Genomic DNA, 18,995 nt, shown 5'->3' with positions numbered 1-18,995 from the left:
TGCCAGAAGGCCGCTGTTGACAAATCTCGGCAACACATAAACCTCAACAATTTATCAAGTGAAATATTAATTCAAGTGCTGTTTCCTTCATCATCGATGTTCTAAATCCTGGAAGATTGATATGGCTGGCAAGGTTGCAGCGATCCAGCCCATTTTTCTATGAACATTTTGATCTAACGGAGCACAGCAAAGTTGGGAAGGGGAAAAAGCTCTCAGCAGGGACAATGAATGTCTATATAATTTGACAGCAGGCTGTCTGTGCCTATCACGGGATGTGTCATTGTGTGTCTGTGCACGAGCTTGAGGAGACACCACAAAAAGACAGACAGAAGAAGAGTCAGGGGCACATCACAGCGTGTTATAAGGAATTCACATGAGGGTTTGAAAAAAAGTCTTATAATATTAATAAGAAGTTTCAAATTGTGGGATATGTGCAACCTGCCAGGTTGTTGGGGGGGGGCATAGTTCTAATTACTGAGCTGACAAATATGGGCTATGCCTGGAAACATTTTTTAGCCCATTTTTATTTTACTACGTCTCAGGTGCAAAGAGAGATTTTTTCTGTCAACGGAGCTGCTTGGTAAGGCATATTGCCTGTCTGACTCACAGATATTTCCAAGCCTTAGACTTGTGTTCCTGTGATAAGAATGGCTGAAGGTCACCTGGGAAAGGAGTTTCCTTCTCTCAAGACCGACAATGTCTTCGAGGCGAGGGGAGAGGCCATTGTTCTTGGGCAGCTGTATTAATCATGTCTTTTACTGTCTGTATTCTGATGCTTCATCACTGGGGCCTCACTGACCCTGAAGGAACTGCCCCTCCCAGGATAGCCAGTCCCTAGCGATGGTAAAGAACTTTTCTGAGAGCATTCTTTCCATCTCCAGTCCAACCAGTCCATAGCCTGCACCACCTTATCAGGCTGTCATACTCCGGGCCACTATCCGCCTGCCCTGTCACCCCAGAGCCAGGCACCAGCCAAGTGGGGACAGCCTGTCTGCCCCAGAATCTGCTAAGGTCACTCAAACCAGCCGATCCTAAACCTGCTTACCCTGCCTCACCAGTTCCTTCCTATGGTAACCGCCATAAAGGCTCTTGCCCCCATGTTCTGCCCTCTGACCGACCCCAGTGTTTCCCTTGGGGTCCCCCACCATGGTGTGGCTGCCCTCTCCTCTCAGGAATGGCGAGTAACAGACTATCTTTTCAATGGCTGTCCTCCTCTGGCCTCTTGGCCTCACCAGACCCGGATAATAATAAAACCTACATTTTAAAGCTGCAGCATCTCTGATGGACTGTGGCTCAAAGAACAATTCTGAAGGAAAATTCTCTCTGCTGTGGCCTAAAAGGGTGAAGCCCTGTTTTTGAAGTTTTCTAAGAACAAGCACCTCTCAGCAGGGCAAACTGGCCTGGAAAATGCTTACATGGTTACAGTGATCTTCTGTTTAGTGGAGAAAAGACCCCCATCTCACAGCGCTATGGTATGAAACCTTATCACCCTCTGCCTCCTCCCCGCCAACACATACACAGAACACAAAGCCTAAACACAGAGCACCTTTAAGATCACCCAGCAGGGCAGTCTCTGGTATCCTGGCAAAGTGACCGAGATTAGCTGAATCTGAAATGTGCCCCTCGGGGAGTCAACCAACAAATCCTGAGATGTCTGAGTTTAATGTTCCAATTTTGCCACGTCCCTATCTTAGCTTTGCTGATTACGAGCTTTGACCTTGGAATTCATGGGGCTACCTAAGGGTCAGGGTTACTAATATCAGGCTCATAAAAAGAAAGGAAACAGAGTTCCTTGCATGGAACGGATGACTCAGAACCAGAACGCTCCATGACACTGGTACATTTCCCCTAATTCGCAGTTTTACCTATAGCCAGCCTGGCTACCAGAATATATACCAATACACAGACGACCAAGATGGCCAGATCTTGGAAACACACGTGCAAGATGTAAGACAGTCTGTCTTTTTGTGCTTTCTAGTGAATTCCTGTTCATAGTCGCTGTACCCATAGAAAGTACTGAACAAATTGGAGGTCCCGGGAGATCACACCTGATTTCAATCCCAGTGATGAGCTACATTATGTGCACTCATTTGGTAAGCTACAAACTCTGCTTTTCAATTGTCAGCACACAGTCTGAATGCAAGGAATAGAATGCAATCAAGTACAAATCAGAGCGTCTGGACGTTAGAGTCTTGTTTTGAAAGAGAAATGGTCATAAATGAACAGCTGATTTACCAATTCAGAAGTGTACTACATCTTGGCCAATGGAGGAAGTTAAGATCCCAGCTTGTCCAGGCGTGACTTTTAGCCAACTTTCCTGTACATGGAGTTTTGGTGCTATTGCATTTTCTTTCCTGAACCTTCTTAAAAGCCCAGCAACTACCTCGACCTGGTACAACAGTTGGCATTCTTCCTGGGATGAAAACAAGTCGACTTCAAAAATATAAAACCATTTGCTGAACTCAGTGAGTGAAAGCCATGCCTTTTCTGGAAAAATCCTAGCCCTCTCTCTTCAGCAAATCAGAAACAAGGAACACAGAAAATTAATCATGGGGCCAACAAGTGGGAAGAAGGGCCAAGCAATTTCATCCGAATCAAGCAACATAAACTCGTTACTTATCCAAAGAAGGAGTAACTACTTACCAACACCTTGTCTTGATTTTACTTTCCCAAATCCAAACCATGAGAAATCTGAAAACCACAACAAAACATAAAATAAACTTCGAAAGAGAAGCGTAAACCAGGGGTATTCAGCACTGTCCTTAGTGAAATAACAGACTTCCTCAAAAAGCTCCTGTGAAGAACAAAGCTTCCTCTCAAACACCTGGAAACAGATGCTTGAATTTTGGTGTAAAGAGTTATGTCTCATCCTGAGAACATGGGCATTTGAACCAGGTAAGAGACAGTAGCCTGTCTTTGAGAAAAATGGCCCAAATCGAGAGTTAATGGCTCTGAGCGGTTTTCTTGATTTCTCAACTCTCTTCTTCCTAAGTATCGAATCATCTAACTAAGCTCTAGGGATGAAAATACACAACGCGTTTGACAAATGCACCATGGTTCTCGACTGCAGCAATGTGGGAAAATAACAAGACAAAACAGATCTTTTGTGGAGCTGAGGCAGGCAGTGACAAAAGGAACACGTAGTCCCGTGGGAGAACTGATACTTGGGCTGGAGGGGGATTCAAGGAGAAAGAAAAGGGGGGGGAATCTTAATTCTACACGGATTCTGCCACTGACTTGCTGTGTGACAGTGGGGAGTTCACAGCAGCTCTGTGCCTCTTGTCACACAAAGCTCCATGAAGCGCATGTAAGTAAAGATCTGACAAATGTTTGGAGGTCCTCCAGGGAATAAAGCCACAGTGAAATGCCTATTTGTTTCCTGGGCCTGACTGTGCCCCTCTATGTAATTTCCGCGGGGTTCAAAGTGAACTCTACACAGTGGGGGGATCCCTGGATAAGAGGCGGATAAAGGGTATGGGGCCCAAATAAGTAACTGTGCTTCTCAGATCTTCAGATCTACAGTGGTTTTTGTAGGCAGTGAAGATGTAAAGCTGCGTAGAAGAGCCAATTTAAGTGAAACAATGTATATGAAAACTCTTGGCACGATAAAAAATGCCTTACACAGTTGTCATCATGATTACTCTTTTTTCTAGTTAACCTTCCTCCCTTGGTAGCCAACAACGTGGGCTCCCCAACCTCGAAGGCGATTTTTTACTTCTGATTGATATTCCTCTGAATGCTTTCTTCCAGGTTTTAGAAGACAGGATGAAGGTCTGGCCTCGATCCAATGCCAAATAAAGATCCCTTTGCACAGAAGACAGTGAGCCTCATTCACTGGGTCCTCAGTCTAGCGAGGCAGCGCTGTGTCTGTGGCTTTCTTAGTTACCACTAATCCCTTTGAAAACAGAGGGTATTTCCTACTGGTCAATTTTTGGTTTCCTCCATTTGTTTGATTTACATAGTTTTAATTAAACAGTAGATCAAACTTTTTAAGACTGCCTCTTTCACTTGAGCATTTTTTTTTCGAAATCGTTTCCATCTTACGGAGAACCCGCAGAAGGACAATGCCCTAGCAGCCCCTCACTGATTTACACATTACAGATTATCGTCAATTGTAATAATAAATACGACTGTAAGGAACACCTGTCCACATCTCAGGTGCATCCGTCCCCATTTTCAAAAATCATTCCTTCCAGATAAATCCTGAAATGGAATTAGTGAGTCCAAAGGGATGAGTAATGTTAAGGTGCCCAACACGCGAATTCGGCTGCTTTTCCACCATACCTGGTCTACTTTTATTAATAGTGTGTGAGAAGGCAGGAGTGTATTTTCACAGTTCACCCAATGGGAAATCAAAGGGTGAACCGTTTTCTACCTCCATCCTGCCATTGACATGTCTCCGCCTAACTGAACAGAGATGGCGTGTCTCCACCTAACTCTCACCTTTGCCACATGAGAACACAGATATGAAGAGGGTCAGAGCCCCTCTGATTTATTCAGATATTGTAATTCACCAGGTGTGTCCCCCACGCAGGACATTTCTCCCTTAGTCCTCCGCCAGGCCCTATATCTAGTTCCTCTGGTCATTGATAAGGAATTAAGACTCAGAGGCTGATAAACCTAGCAAAGGTCACACCAAGCAGTAGCTGAGCAGGCTCACCCTTCCGATGCCAAATCTGTTTTTTTTTTTTTCATTCTTTCATAGTTGCCTTTCCAATCTTCCAAAATGCTTAGCCATAATTAGCCATAGTGGACAACATTACAATCGAGATTTAATTTTATATAGAGGAAAGCACTGTATGTAGCCATTCGTTCTTGCTCATTTGTTCAACAAGAGTGAGCCTGGGTCAGACCTCTGAACATGAGAGACACCGTTTGGAGACTAAAACTTCATCTTGTTTTTTTGAAACAGGGGCTACCTTGAACCGCTGAACCAAGCAAAGGCATGTGACTGAACCCAGAGCTGCTGAATCCACATTCTGGATAAAATCTGGACGCTATGCAAAAGATGTTTTCCTAGTAATTGACATAGTATACTCAAAAAACCAATGACGTAAAATGTAATTACATTTTCCAAACATGATTTTTGGAAAACCAGCTCGTGCATGTTTCCTAATACTTCTGCAATTTGCTAATAAAGACCACTGGCTTTCACTCCTCAATGGGACACAGTTGAGGTTTCTACCTGAATCGGTGCTCCCCACATTGCAATTCTAAGACCCCTCCCCAAATGCTTTTGTTTTATTTTAGATCTTCCTTTTTTTTTTTTTTTTTTTTTTTTTTCTTGATCAACACAGGTACAATAGAGGATTCAAAGATAAATGAGCTTCCCCCATTTGGGTCTGCCCTCAGGGAGCTGACAATTGAGGATTAGCTATTGGAGAAGTATATCCAGGATGCATGGGGACTCACAGGAGGAACATATATCCCAGTCTAAGGGAGATGGTCAAGGGAGAGTTCTCTGGCTTCTGGGTAACAGATCGGAATAAGACAAGAATGGTGGGGGGTGGGGGCGGGTGGGGGGTGCTGGGTGGCTTGGTTGGTTAAGCATCTGACTCTTGATTTTGGCTCAGGTCATGATCTCCCAGTTCATGAGATCAAGCCCTGCATCGGGGTTCTCTCTCTCTGCCCGTCCCTTGTTCAGTGTGCTCTCTCTCACTCTCTTTCACTCTCAAAATAAATAAATACACATGTTTTTTAAAATAAGAATTAGTCGGGGTGCCTGGGTGCCTCCATTGGTTAAGTGTCCAACTTTGGCTTAGGTTGTGATCTCATGGTTCCTGGGTTTGAGCCCCGCGTCAGACTCTGTGCTAGCAGCTCAGAGCCTGAAGCCTGCTTCAGATTCTGTGTCTCCCTCTCTCTGCCCCTTCCCCACTCTGCCTCTCTCCCCATCTCTCTCTGTCTCTCTCAGAAATAAATAAACATAAAAATAAAAATAAAATAAAATACAACAAAACAAAACAACAACAAAAAAGGAATTAGTCAAGAATGGGGAAAAGCAAAGAGAGGCACTGTCACTATCCACTCACAGCTAGGGTGGGGGGCTCTGTATGTGTCGGGGGGTGATGCACCAGGAAAGGGTAGGAAACTGAGAAACAGAAGCAAGGGTCAGGCCAAGAGTTTGGATTTTACAATGAAAATTGCTGGTAGGCTCTAAACAAAACAAAATAAAACAAAACACCCTTGGGCCAAGCAGTAATATGATCAAGCTGAATTTTTGAAAAATCACTTTGGCTGCAGGATGGAAACAGGATTGTGAGAGGGAAAGATGAGGGCAGGAGACCCGTTAAGGAGGCTTCTAGAGACATCAAGGCATGAGAGAGTTGTGGCCTGAATCGGGCACAGTGGAGGGGCACGGGGACAGGAGACGGCTGTCAGGCCTGTTTAGGGGAGTGAGTAGGACTTGCCACGTTGGGGGGACTATGGGGAGTGAAGAAGGAAGGTTTTGGTTTTGGATAATAGGACGTATGGTGCTGCTACCCGGAGTGTCTGTGAGGAACTCAGAGCTCAGCTGAGTGGCTAACCTTAGAGCATGGGCGGGGGGCACAAATCCTAGGTCAGGGGTCTCTGTGGAGAAGATAAGAGGGAAGTATCCAGTGTCTGGACCACAGGTCTAGAGCCCAGGCACAGGTCTAAGGCCCAAGTTCCAGAGCCCACAGTCTAACTGGGAATGCACGCTAGACGCCGTACTTAGGACACATTTCTTATTTGGCCAAATGAGACGCCCTCGTCTGCAGGTACCAATGAAAGGGCCTCCGCCAACTGCAGCTACCTTTTGACAAACTTAATCCAAAGTTGCTAAAGTAGGTCTAAGCTCTAACACAGCGACACAATTATTTTGTAAGAGAGGACAATCTTCTTGGCCATTCCCCAGATTTCTTGGAAAATTTGAGACCTGAGATAGCAAGGTCACATCGGTCCTCTCTTCCTCCTCAAAAGCTGTCCCTTGTTCAATGGGTCTTTCTTGATGGATTTAAGCAGTAGTCTTAAGACCTTAATACAAAATCTCACCAGCAAAATTCTCTCACAAGGCCAAAAAGAAACAATTTCTCAATTTCCTGTGATGTTTCACCCATTGGGAGTAGAGTCCTGCCAGACATTCTTTTATTTTCTGTTTAATAAGGACACTTTATTTGCTGCAAAATAAAGGACTCCTTCAAAAGCAAATGTAGTTGCAGTGAGTTCAAAGGAGCTTGTCTTTCTGCAATCCGACTAACAAAGACTCTAAATTATGAAATCAACCAATTAAATCCTTCTCATATTGAAGAAAGTTTAATCTTCCCTGACCAGAGAAGGAGAATATAGGAAAAAGAATGCATTAACACATTAATAACTCTAAGAGGAGATCCAAAATAAATGGTAATAAAGATTGCTTTTCAAATGTCTCTCAAAGGAAAACAGCTAAAATTTAGGGGGCTGAAAAGGAATATTTATGATACAGGCGAGAGAATCAGGGGAAGAAATGAGAAACAGGCAAGGTGGAAGAAACCTAATCTTCCCCGTGGGTGCTGAATCACACAAACTCTAAATGCAATTGTGAGAAGCATTCTGATCTCCAAAGAACACAGTTTTTGGATTTTTTTTTCTCTAAGTTTCAGAAAAATTGTTTCAGTCTGTTAGGAGAAAAATCAGCTCTCCTCCCTTTTAATTCGGGAGGAATTAAAATTTGTTGTGTTCTCGAAGGTAATCTCTTTATATTTTAAAGCAAGACTCACCATCCTCCACCCCCAAGAACATTGTGATGGGAGCAAATGGGAAAATATGATTCACTGACTGGATGTACTTTACCTCCAGCTTCCTATGGCCACACCCACTCCCTAAAGGGCACCGGATAGAGGAGCCTCCAGGCTGCCTTTCTCTTATAGGGAAAGTGAGGACAAGACAGCGTTGAGCTCAGAGTAGAAACTCAGTAAGTGTTTGACCGAGTGGCTGATTGCCTATTACCTCAAAGACCAGGAGGACTGATCATCAGAGTGGAGGGGAAATGAACGCAAAGAATCACTTTGTTGACAATACAGCCATCTCCCTTTCCAACTGACACATAACCAGAGTGAGTAAGAGTTTATTTCAGATGAATTCCAGTTCTTCAGGGCACAGAAAAGTGTAGTCTGAGGCCAAGTTTCTACTTTAATTTAATCTTAATCTTTCAGTTAAGGACACAACCTTTATATAAGTACCATCTGCACAGGCGAGGAAGAGGCTTTGCTTTTAGTTAACTGGTTCTGGAAATCATGGAAAGGGTCCTTCTGACCAACCCTCATTGGCTTCATCCCTTACCTTCCCTCAAATCTCTGAAGTGACTCATTATGCTGTTCTTTAGAAAAAGTAACATTGAACACCTCCAGTGTGACAAATACCAAAGAAACCACATGAATGTGTATTATGGCTGAAAGTGCTGTGTGCCTTCTGAAAACTATATTTCCCTCTTCTTTCTGGGCCCACAGCTAGACTACCCTTTCTAGCCCTCCTTGAGGTTGGCTGTGGTCATACCATTAAATTACAGCCAACAGAAGGTGACCAGAGTGATGGTACCACTTCCAGGCCAGCTTGTCAAGACGTCTCCTATGTGTCGCTCCATGCTCTTTCCCCCTCTATGTGTCCAGAGTGGAAACAACCTTCACAGCAAACTTGACAGTTATGACATGAAGATGACATGATGCTAATCTCCCAGTATTATTTTACAAGTATCGGCTGTGAAGAAACCAAATTATTCTCCCTGAAAGCCAATGAAGTCATTTATCCTCTGTCATCCATACGCAAGAAATAAACTCTTGTGTTTGAACAATTACCCACTTGGGGACTCATTTACTATGGTAGGGAGCCTTTGCCAACTACTACATGTAGACAAATAATATCTATATCTATATCTATATCTATATCTATATCTATATCTATATCTATATCTATATCATCTATCTAGATACATAGATAGATACATAGATAGATAGATACATAGATAGATAGATATCTGAGGTATTATTAACTGACTCCATGACTTCCCAATCATACAAATCACACAAATTCAAAATTGAGTATCCCTGTGCACTTGCATCTTTCCGGAGCAAAAACTCCACAGATGTCACTAGATTTTCAAAGGGTTCTTCACCACAAAATGCGGAGAAACACGAAAATACATTTAAACGGTGTTAGAGACAAAGATGTGAATGCACAGTGGTCTGCCTTTAAGCTCTATTTAATTATGCTCCCTGCCAACAGTTGAAGCCGGGTGCTGCGAACCGTCCACCATCTCTCAGCTGAACCTCCAACTGGTGTCCTGCTCCACCCTCGGCACCCTCCCCCCAATCTCTTCTCCATGGAGCTGCCAGAGAAATCATTTTCTTTTTTATTAATTTATTTTTGAGGGAGAGAGAGAGAAAGAGAGAGAGCACATGGAAGGGGCAGAGAGAAAGGAAGAGAGAAAGAATCCCAAGCAGGCTCCACACCATCAGCACAGGGCCCAGTGTGGGGGCTCGAACTCACGAACTGTGAGATCATGACCTGAGCTGAAGTCAGACGATTAACCGACTGAGCCACCAGGTGCCCCCAGAGTAATCATTTTCAAGTAGGAATCAGATGACTGCACACCCTTCCCCTACTTAACCTGTTCTAGCGCCTTCTTGTTGTGTTTAGAATAAACTTCTGTTCCTCGTTGTGGAGTCCTGTGTGATGTAGCCTCAGCCGTCTCCTGCGAAGCCACTATCCTGGCCTCTTTCCTGTCCCTGCTCACTTTGCACATCTTCTTGCCTCCTCCTAGAATCTTCTTCTGGGCTCTCTAATCCCTGCTCCAGGCTTCGGGTCAGCCAGCACATCCTTGGCGGGGCCCCAACCTCACCGCTTTAGCCAATGTCTCTCCACTACCATCTCATCCTTCTCGGCACACACCAATAAATGGCCCTACTTCCTTGATTTATTGTTTATTGTCTGTATCCTTTCCTAGAACTTGAGCTCCCAGAAGTCAGTGGCTGTCTTAGACAAGGCTTCCTCCAAAGCAGACTCTGACCCAAGGACTCAGGAGCAGGCAGGGAAAGAAGCTGGCAGTGGATGCCCTTGTCCAATGGGACACACTGTGTACAACTAGAGTTCAAATCCCTGGGGGTCTCGGGAGGCGGTAGTGAATGCACCTTGGGGTCATCCCACCCAGAAGGTGAGGAAGCAGGGTCGTTCCCTCTCCGCTGTCACTTGCCACTGGCCGAGGGCTTCTGGCTAGGATAAAGCACCGAGCAGAGTCATGGGCGCCTGCAACAGGACTCTGTGGGCAAGCACAGACAGTGGACACTGAGCAGGTATGGGTGTGACATCAACGGCATTTGCAACAGGGATCTTGCCTACGTAGTACCTCCAGTACCTGGCACAGACCCTCAAGAAATGCTTGCCGGGGCCGCCTGGGTGGCTCCGTTGGTTAAACGTCTGACTCTCGGTTTCGACTCAGGTCATGATCTCACAGTCTGTGAGTTCGAGCCTCCCTTCGGGCTCTGTGCTGACAGCACAGCCTCCTTGGGATTCTCTCTCTCCCCTCTCCCTCTGTCCCTGCTTGTGCTCTCTCTTAAAGTAAATAAACTTATAACAAAGAAATACTTGTCGAATAAACGAAAACAACTTCCTTAAAAAAGCGCAGTAAGTTCAGCAAGTCTAATGAAAATGCCAATATGCAAATGATACACTCAACACAAAAACCACTATGTTTTTGCAGATATGTTTGCTACCGCTCTGATTCATTTTTGGCACTCCAATGAAACCTCCCTGAGGACAATATTTAAAGGTGAGCGACACTTAGAACCCAGCACTCCAGGCAAGAGTGTGGAATAAAGATGCATAAAGAATAAAGATGGAGACCAGACGTCAGAGGGGGCTGGCCCTAAACAAGGCAAGAGACAAACCGCATGACCTTAGGTGAGTTACTTCCCCCTTATAGGCTCTGCTTCCTGCTCCATGAAGACAGGGGTTGCGAAAAGGCATCGAAGGCCTATTCAAAATCCAGTAATCTATAGTACTAATCATTAGGCACATATGTCTGAGAACAGATTGCCACATGGCCTTATATAGCTTCCCTGTGCGTGGGTATTTTGGGAATGTGAGATCATGTGCAATTTAAAGAAAAGCTCTCAGTCAACTGGCCTAGATTTTCTCCTGCTAAATAATGCTCAGATGCTTTTGGGTCACTATATTCTCATCTTGAGAGAAGGGCCTGGCTGTGCAAATGCAATTTTAGAAAACAGTACTTACTGAATATTTGCTATGTGCCAGGAAACTTATGGGGGATTAGATATTACTTTAATTAGGGAAAATTGGTCAGCTTCTATTGCTGCGTTAAAAAAATAAAAGCAGACTAAAGCTTTAAATCCTACAGACTTAAAGTTCAGAAGTCTCAAGTGGCAATAGATGAAACCAGATTTGCTTGGAATGTGGCAAAATGTCCTGATCCCATGTTTCAAACATTTAACTTTGAGAGGGGGAAATGCCGACTACTTCCCTCTTTTAGTTTGAACATGTGGAATATTTCCAAGGAAATTCAGTTGGTCCACATCTTAGTCATTCACAATTAAACTGTACAAATCACTGTTTTGTTTTGTTTTGTTTTTAAATCTATTGCAAAAGGCTTTTTCTTTAACAACAGCAGTCATAGTCTTCCCTGGGCGGGTAAAAAAAAAATGGAACCTGAAACTTCTAATAATTCGTTTCCAATCTGGGAACTTTGAGCAAGGCAGGGGCAACCTCTGTTTACCAACAAGAGTTGATAGACACAAGAGAGCCCTATCAAAGCTTTGCCTTTCTAGAGTATCACCGTAGCGAGAGCAAAAAAATGCTCTACAAACATTTTTTTTTTTCAGTGTTCACAAGCTTCCTTGCAGGGAAGGCAGGTGATGTCTGGTTGCATGCACCCAAAATCTCCATGTTCACACTGTCTAAATGTGCAGCGAATGACTGCCTGAGATTCACCCCAAATTTCCCTCTGTCTGCAAAGCAATGTTGGTAAGCACTCAGAGCAAGTGTTTGGAAAGGAAATTGGCTGAATCTCAGCGAATCATCTTAGAAGTGATATTAGTGGCCCTCAAAGAGAATGACAAACCCATAGAGTCTGGCAAACACTTTATGTCGATTCCCATGAGCTTTCGTTTCCATGGAAAACCTAAACAATGACTCAGACCTTGGCTGACTTGCTCGGACCTGTCAATTCTGTTCAGTTGCCAAGTGAGGCCAAAGTGAAGGCAGGCTACGCTCCCCACTCCTCCCTCCTCAAGGTTTGCTGCCACGTCAGATGCATTTGGAAATGCCTTTGCAATGTCTGCTATATATTTATAGTTAGTTAGATTTACTTTACATTATTTATATTTATATGTACATAACATGCAATTTTTTTTTAGTTCCCCTAGGCCAACACTTGCTATAGCTAACGCAAAGCACCATGCAGGCATTTTTGTGTGTGCGGCTGTTCGGTGGAATTTTGGAGGGAGAAAGAGATGATCGCTTTTCTAAGCAGGATTCCGCTAAAGGATAGTCTCCATTTTTAACTATACTCAACTTCTTCCCTTTGATCTGGGAACGTGATTACTTGCTCCAGATCATCCTTTGTCTTGCTTTTCAGTGACCCACCGTCGCCCTTCCCGTCCCACCACCTACCTCCACACTCTTGAATCCCGCCAAGGCCAGGAAACGTGTGAGGCCGATACAAGAGCCCGGATGTGCATTTAATCTCATTACTGCGTGCTCCTCTATTAGGAAGCATCCATAATGGAAGAGAACATAATAGGATTATATACACTTATTGTGTACATAATATCTGTTGTGTATCAATATCTGTTAAGCTGGGTGCTGAATAAAAAAATAATTGAATAAAATGGCCATAAATAGAACGAAATGAAAACCCATGATTTAGAATGGAATGCCAGTCACATGAATTAGCTATCGGCCCCGCTACTTGGTGTCACTGTCAGTGGAAGAAACCCAAACCCATCAGATGAAACTGTATTTACTTCTTCAGTGTTTCCCTACCGAATGCCCAGTGGCTCTTGAAGATCCACTGCTTTTCTGGAAATGGATCAAAATTGACTGGCCAGGTCAGTGGTTCTCACACAGGGACAGTTTCACCTCCCAGGGGAAGGTCAGCAGCGTCTAGAGACATTTAAGTTTGTCACAATGGGAGGAGTAAAGGGGAGGGTATGTGCTACTGGCATGTAATGGGTAGTGGCTGGGAATTTGCTAAATAGCCAACTAGGCTATTACGATAGCCTCACGATAACGGGTTTAAGACCTAAAATATCAATGGTGCTTGAGACTGAGAAACCCTGGCCTAGGTCATGGGCCAGCAAAGGGGGAATTTATCCTTAAACTTTTATCTCTGTTGAAAAGAAACCTTAGCTGTCTACACTCACTGTCACTGAGGGAGTTCAATCTTTTCTATGTTATTCCAATACTCTTGTCACCATCACTGGGGTCTTTGCTGCCAGTCCCCTTCTTTCTGTTTATCTTATACCTTGCAAAAAACAGCTCCGATACTATCATTTCTGCTGCCCCAAACACCAAAGAATGGTGTTCTGGCCCCACAATAGAGGGACAATGCAGTATGGACAGGAGCTGGATTTGGACTCCAAGTCTTGGGTTTCTGTCTTGGACCCACCATTTCCTGACAGAAACCCCACAGTGACCGGGTCTTTCTAAAAGTCCCTCCTCAGAGCAAAAATTAATTCCCTGCTCACCTCACACAACTGCTTTAGGAGGTGTCTTGGAGACCTCCATGAACACTCTGGCATTATATAAACAGAGAGGTAAGGAAATAATAACGTCCCAAATCTTCAATGGCATTCAAAACCTTGTCTTGGCCCCATGACCTGGCCCAAGCTTTATCACTTACGACACCCCTTAAAATCCCCCAGATCCTAGTTAAACTGTTAGTTTACATTCCATAAATAAACATGCCTCGAGTTTTCCTATTTATCCATCAATTCATTTGAAAACTATTCTTTGACCACCTGATAGACGCAAGGCAGTGTGATAAACGCTGGGTTTGTAATGCAGAATGGAATTGCTTCCCAATTTTGTGCCACCTGTTTCTTTCTACCTGAAATGGAACCTTCAAGCTCCATTTTTGATCATCAAACTCCATTCGCCAAACAAAATCCACCTGAAGAGTCACTCCATTAGGAACCACTTCTTCATTCCTCAAATCAAAACTGTCCCCCATTGACATTTAGGTTGTGTGTCTCCCGATAAATGCCACATTCTCTGGTGTATTGATGATTTATGTACTCTTATTTTTCCAATTAGCTTGTGAGGACTCTAAGTTGAAAACATGAAATTTAGTTCTTCACCCTCTTCCATTAGAGCTTTATAACAGTTACAACACTGTCAAGGAGGCCACTTTACACATGGTAGGTGTAACAACAAATAGCTCCGTTGCTGATCGGGTCAATCTAGAAGGATTTGAAAATAGGGCATGAGATGTCCTCCAAGTATAGTGGAGATCATGTGGTACAGCAAGAGCTAGACAACAGTAGGGACACTCATCACCGTTGACCACTGTCCTCTGTATTTCCAAAACACATTGTTCTTTCTCTCCATAGCTCATCCCACTGTGAATTTTAATCATCTGCTTACTTGTTGTAACCTCTCCCCAAAGTGTAAGTTCTTTTTTATAATTTTTTTAACACTTGCTTATTACTGAGAGACAGAGAGAGACAGAGCATGAGCACTGGAGGGTCAGAGAAAGGAGGAGACACAGAATCAGAAGCAGGCTCCAGGCTCCGAGCTGTCAGCACGGAGCCCGACGCGGGGCTCGAACTCACAGACCTCGAGATCATGACCTGAGCCGAAGTCAGACGCTTCACTGACTGAGCCAGCCAGGTGCCCCCCAGACTATAAGTTCTTTATGAGTGACAAATATTTGTTTCTTGTCTCTCCATCTGTAGCATTGAGCGCAGTGTCCTGGTATATTTTAGGTGCTCCATAAAGAATTATTGAATGAATACATGAATGAATTCCAACCTCCCACCTTTGCATTCTTTGATCAAGAGACAAATTTGGGGGGTGCCTGGGTGGCTCAGTCAGTTGAGTGTGACTCTTGATTTCGGCTCAGGTTATGAGCCCAGGATCGTGGGACTGAGCCCCATGTTGGACTCTGCACTGAGCATGGAGCCTGCTTAAGATTCCCTCTCTTTCTCTCTCTGTCTCTCTATCTCTAATAAAAAAAAAACCCTATAAAACAATAAAATAAAATAAAATAAACCAGTTTCAAAAAAAGAAGCAAAATTTGGTATAACATGGGTTCGTGGTTGTGTCACCCACTACACTGCTTGCCTCTCCTTTCTGGCCCAGCAGAGGATTGAACCCTCCTCCCCACCCCCACCAATTCATTGCTTTTGCCAATGAAAGCAGTAGAAATGACCCATATCCCTTCTAGGCAGAAGATTTCATAGTGCTGGGTTTTCTACTTCTTCATTTTGTCACAGTGAACCATGAAGCCTCATGTTTAGGTGGTAGCATCATAAAGTTCTGGGTTTCTAAAAGCTAAGATAAATAAAGCTGTCCTGCCAACCTGTGTTGTATATGCAGCATAAGGAGACATTATCTCCTTTTCTGTTTTAAGGGTTATTTATTTCTGCAACATAACCTAGCCTATTCTGACTGATGTAAGAGGGAAGTTCCAAGTGAACCTTATTAAAAGACAGTCCTATCTATAAAACTATGGGGCTTTTATTTTATAAAAGGACTCCAGTAAATGTAAGAGAGTACCTGCCCACAGAAGTACTCCCTAAAGCATACACAAGTATATACATAAATACATAATGTATAAATGTTAATGATGAAGTAATGCAAAAAAATTTTTTTAATGTTTATTTATTTTTGAGAGAGACAGAAACAGAATGCGAGTGGGTTAGGGGCAGAGAGAGAGGGAGACACAGAATCTGAAGCAGGCTCCAGGCTCCAAGCTGTCAGCACAGAGCCCGATGCGGGGCTCGAACTCACGAGTTGTGATATCATGACCTGACCCGAAGTCGGACGCTGAACAGACTGAGCCACCCAGGTGCCCCTTTTAAAACTCATTGCAACTCATATCACGAAAAGAGTTGTGACCCTGTAAACAATCCCTTTAGAAGGCCAGGTCTTTGTTCCAAAGGCATTGCCTGTTTGTCACATTTTCAGAGCTTGTCCTGGGGAATTATTTTTAATTAATATAGTAGAGTCTACTAACTATGGAAATCTTCATTATTTGAGGGGAAATTTTCATTTTTTTAAGAGGCAAAGATCATTTGGAACCAAGTCTGATGGAATATGTGGGTGAGTAAGCTAGGTCACATTACCATCATTAAAAATATCAAGGGGTCTGATTCTACGGGCTTAGGCCTCTCTTTTATTTTTGTGGAGCTCATAATTTTTCACCAAAAGCCCTTCTAAAAGATGAGTTCTAAAAAAGAAGGTCTCTTGTCTGGTGATTCTCAAATTTTTTTGATAGTTCTAGAATCATAACTAAATATTAATCTCCAGAACCTTCCTGGTCTCTACATTCGTGGTCGTTAAACAGATGCAACATGATTGGATACATGGCTGCGTGTTCTTCACTGTATGCATTAGAAGCTAACTAAGCACGTTTACTCTCAGACTATAAAACCACAAAAACGGTTGACTCCTGATGGATAAGAGCCCATTGAAGCCCTCATCTCCAATGTGGCTGTATTTGGGCCTTTAAGGAGGTAACTAAGGTTAAATGAAGTCCTAAAAGCGGGGTGCTAATCTTACAGGGCTTGTGTCCTTATGAGAAAAGGCACCAGAGCTTGCTTTCTCTGCAAACCACAGAGGAAAGGCCATGTGAGGACACGGTGAGCAGGTGGCCGTCTGCAAGCCAGGAAGAGGGCCTCACCAGGAACTCTATTGGCTGCACCTTGATCCTGGACTTCTAGGCTCCAGAACTGTGAGAAAATAAATGCCTGTTGTTTAAGCCAACAAATCTGTGATATTTTGTTATGGTGATCTGAGCGGAGTATTCTAGTTTGTTCTGTTTGTTTATCCTTGTTGCTATTTGGATTGCCACCCTGTATGCATGTCTTCTTCCTTAACCGATGATTTTCATTTGGTTGTCCACCCTCCCCTGGGCAGCCAACGTGATTCAAGAAGGAACCGAGGGCTCAGGCATAAAAAATCAGCAACTCCACTCCCTGCCCACAGAGGTTGGTTCAAGAATTGGCATGTAGTCTGATCAAAACCAAGCCTAGGATGTATGCACGGAGGTTGATGTAAGCAACGTTCTCTTTCCTGCTGGATGGGCATCTGGAAGGATCTGGCAACAGGAGTGGATTGAAGTCATCTTTGCTACAACCATGAGGGAAAAGTGTGGTTTCCAAGTCGAGCCAATCCAAGGGAAGACAGCCAAAAGATGCATCCGGGTCACAGAGTTGGGGCCTTGGATCAAACCATATCCAGAGCTTGGGACATTTATTGTTCAAGACATTTGCAACCATACACACCACATTAACACAGAGATTGGGGTTGCAGCAGTCTAACTCTCAGTAAGTCGGTCCTGCATCCCCAGAGGCCGGAGTGAATGGATGCCCTATTCTGGAGTTCTCTCGTGCACCCAAGTTTTACTACCCTAAGCTACTGTTGGACAGGCCCGTTATGGAGATGTAAATGTCCTGCTCTTCAATGGCTTGTTTGACAGGATGAAAGGCTTTGGGATTTCAATGACTTTGACTCCACTGGAGATGGGGGGACAGCCTATTTTAGCAATTTGCATGGGCATTAATAGACATATACTTTAGCTATTCAAATATTTAACTAGCTCTTTTGTTGGTGTTTTGAATCCCAAAAGACTGCAGCTGCCTGTTTGTGTCTGTTGTGCCTTTAAGGGGCTTGCTGATTCAGTAGGATCCCTTGAATGCATTAATTAGCCTTCCCTCATTTTCCCAGCCCATGCCTATGAAGAAATGAGCATTTGCAGCTCCAAATGCAGAACGATGTTGAGTCTTGAGGGTACCAGATAAATGGAGGCTCACAATTGCCTGCTTTGTGATGGGCAGTTTTATGCTGCCAGCAGCCTGCGTGGTACGGCTTGCGCGGCTGCATGATTAATTTATTGGCTATCACTATCGGCAGGCGAATGAAACACAGGCCCCGGATTAAAGCGTCACAGGGGAGAGGGGGCATTAATCAGCCCAGGTACGTGAGTCAGAAAGACATAAGGATCCAGAGAAAATAAAATGTTATGGAAGGCTGGAAAGTGATTTATCATTTTTAATATATATCATCCAAACCCACTCTTTATAACTGCTTGTAGGCCTCCACGTTATAAAGACTTGGACAGGAAAACACTCCTTCCTTAAAACGCTTGAAGTGAAAGATGCTGGTGGGGCAAATAAAGAAGCATGAAGAATGAACTGACTGTAAGAGGAAAAAAAAAACAAAACTTTGGCTTAAAATTAAATTTCCACTCATTTCTTTTTAAACGATTTAGAAATACGGCTTTGGCTTGGAGAAACTGTGTTCTGTCGATCAGATGGAAGAGAAGATGAAAGTCCTGCCTGAGAGGGCCAGTGTCTCAAGTCATTTTTGAAATTATAATATTAGAAAACGTACTTTCAGAGCGTAAGCTGTGCCGGGCAGGCTAACTTGTTAAGCCAACCGAATGAATTGCTCGCTGTTGCCTGAGAAGCTGGAAGCTGGAAGGGTGTTCTGCACAATCACGTGTTCTCAGATTTGGACGTTAGCAAGAATAAAGTCTAGATGGAGTTGAAAATTGAGTGGAAAGAGACATCCCTTCCTCCATTCACAGCTACTATTCCTCCTTGAGTTTTTTCAACCCAAGAAATTAGAAGAGCCGTCATCAGGAAGGCTCCCTTTCTGTCATGGGCAGAAACAAACAGCAAATGTCCCTTTGCATCTGCAACACTTTACAGCTTCTAACAGCAACTGTTTTTCTCAGCTCCCCTTCGGAAACGTCAGGCGTTTCTAGCAAACAGGCAGAGAAAGACCGAGGACTTAACCGAGTTGCCCAGAAACATCCGGAA

General features: G+C 43.8%; 1 protein-coding gene across 4 annotated transcripts in view; it reads right to left on the bottom strand.

The window, feature by feature from the left end:
- NTRK2 (neurotrophic receptor tyrosine kinase 2) overlaps window positions 1-18,995 on the bottom strand; it is a 335,632-nt gene that overhangs the window by 152,777 nt on the left and 163,860 nt on the right. For 2 of the 4 annotated variants that reach the window (XM_023242218.2, XM_023242220.2), the window contains exon 12: window positions 2,644-2,691. The exons of the other annotated variants lie outside the window; for them this stretch is intronic. In XM_023242218.2, coding sequence (XP_023097986.1) covers window positions 2,644-2,691 — 48 coding nt within the window. The remainder of the gene's footprint in view (window positions 1-2,643; window positions 2,692-18,995) is intronic. 4 annotated transcript variants of the gene reach the window in all.

This window comes from Felis catus, chromosome D4 (genome assembly GCF_018350175.1).
Source record: "Felis catus isolate Fca126 chromosome D4, F.catus_Fca126_mat1.0, whole genome shotgun sequence".
NCBI classification, from domain to species: Eukaryota; Metazoa; Chordata; class Mammalia; order Carnivora; family Felidae; genus Felis; species Felis catus.
Note: the sequence above shows the minus strand (reverse complement) of the source record. Positions and strands in the feature narration are given on the sequence as shown.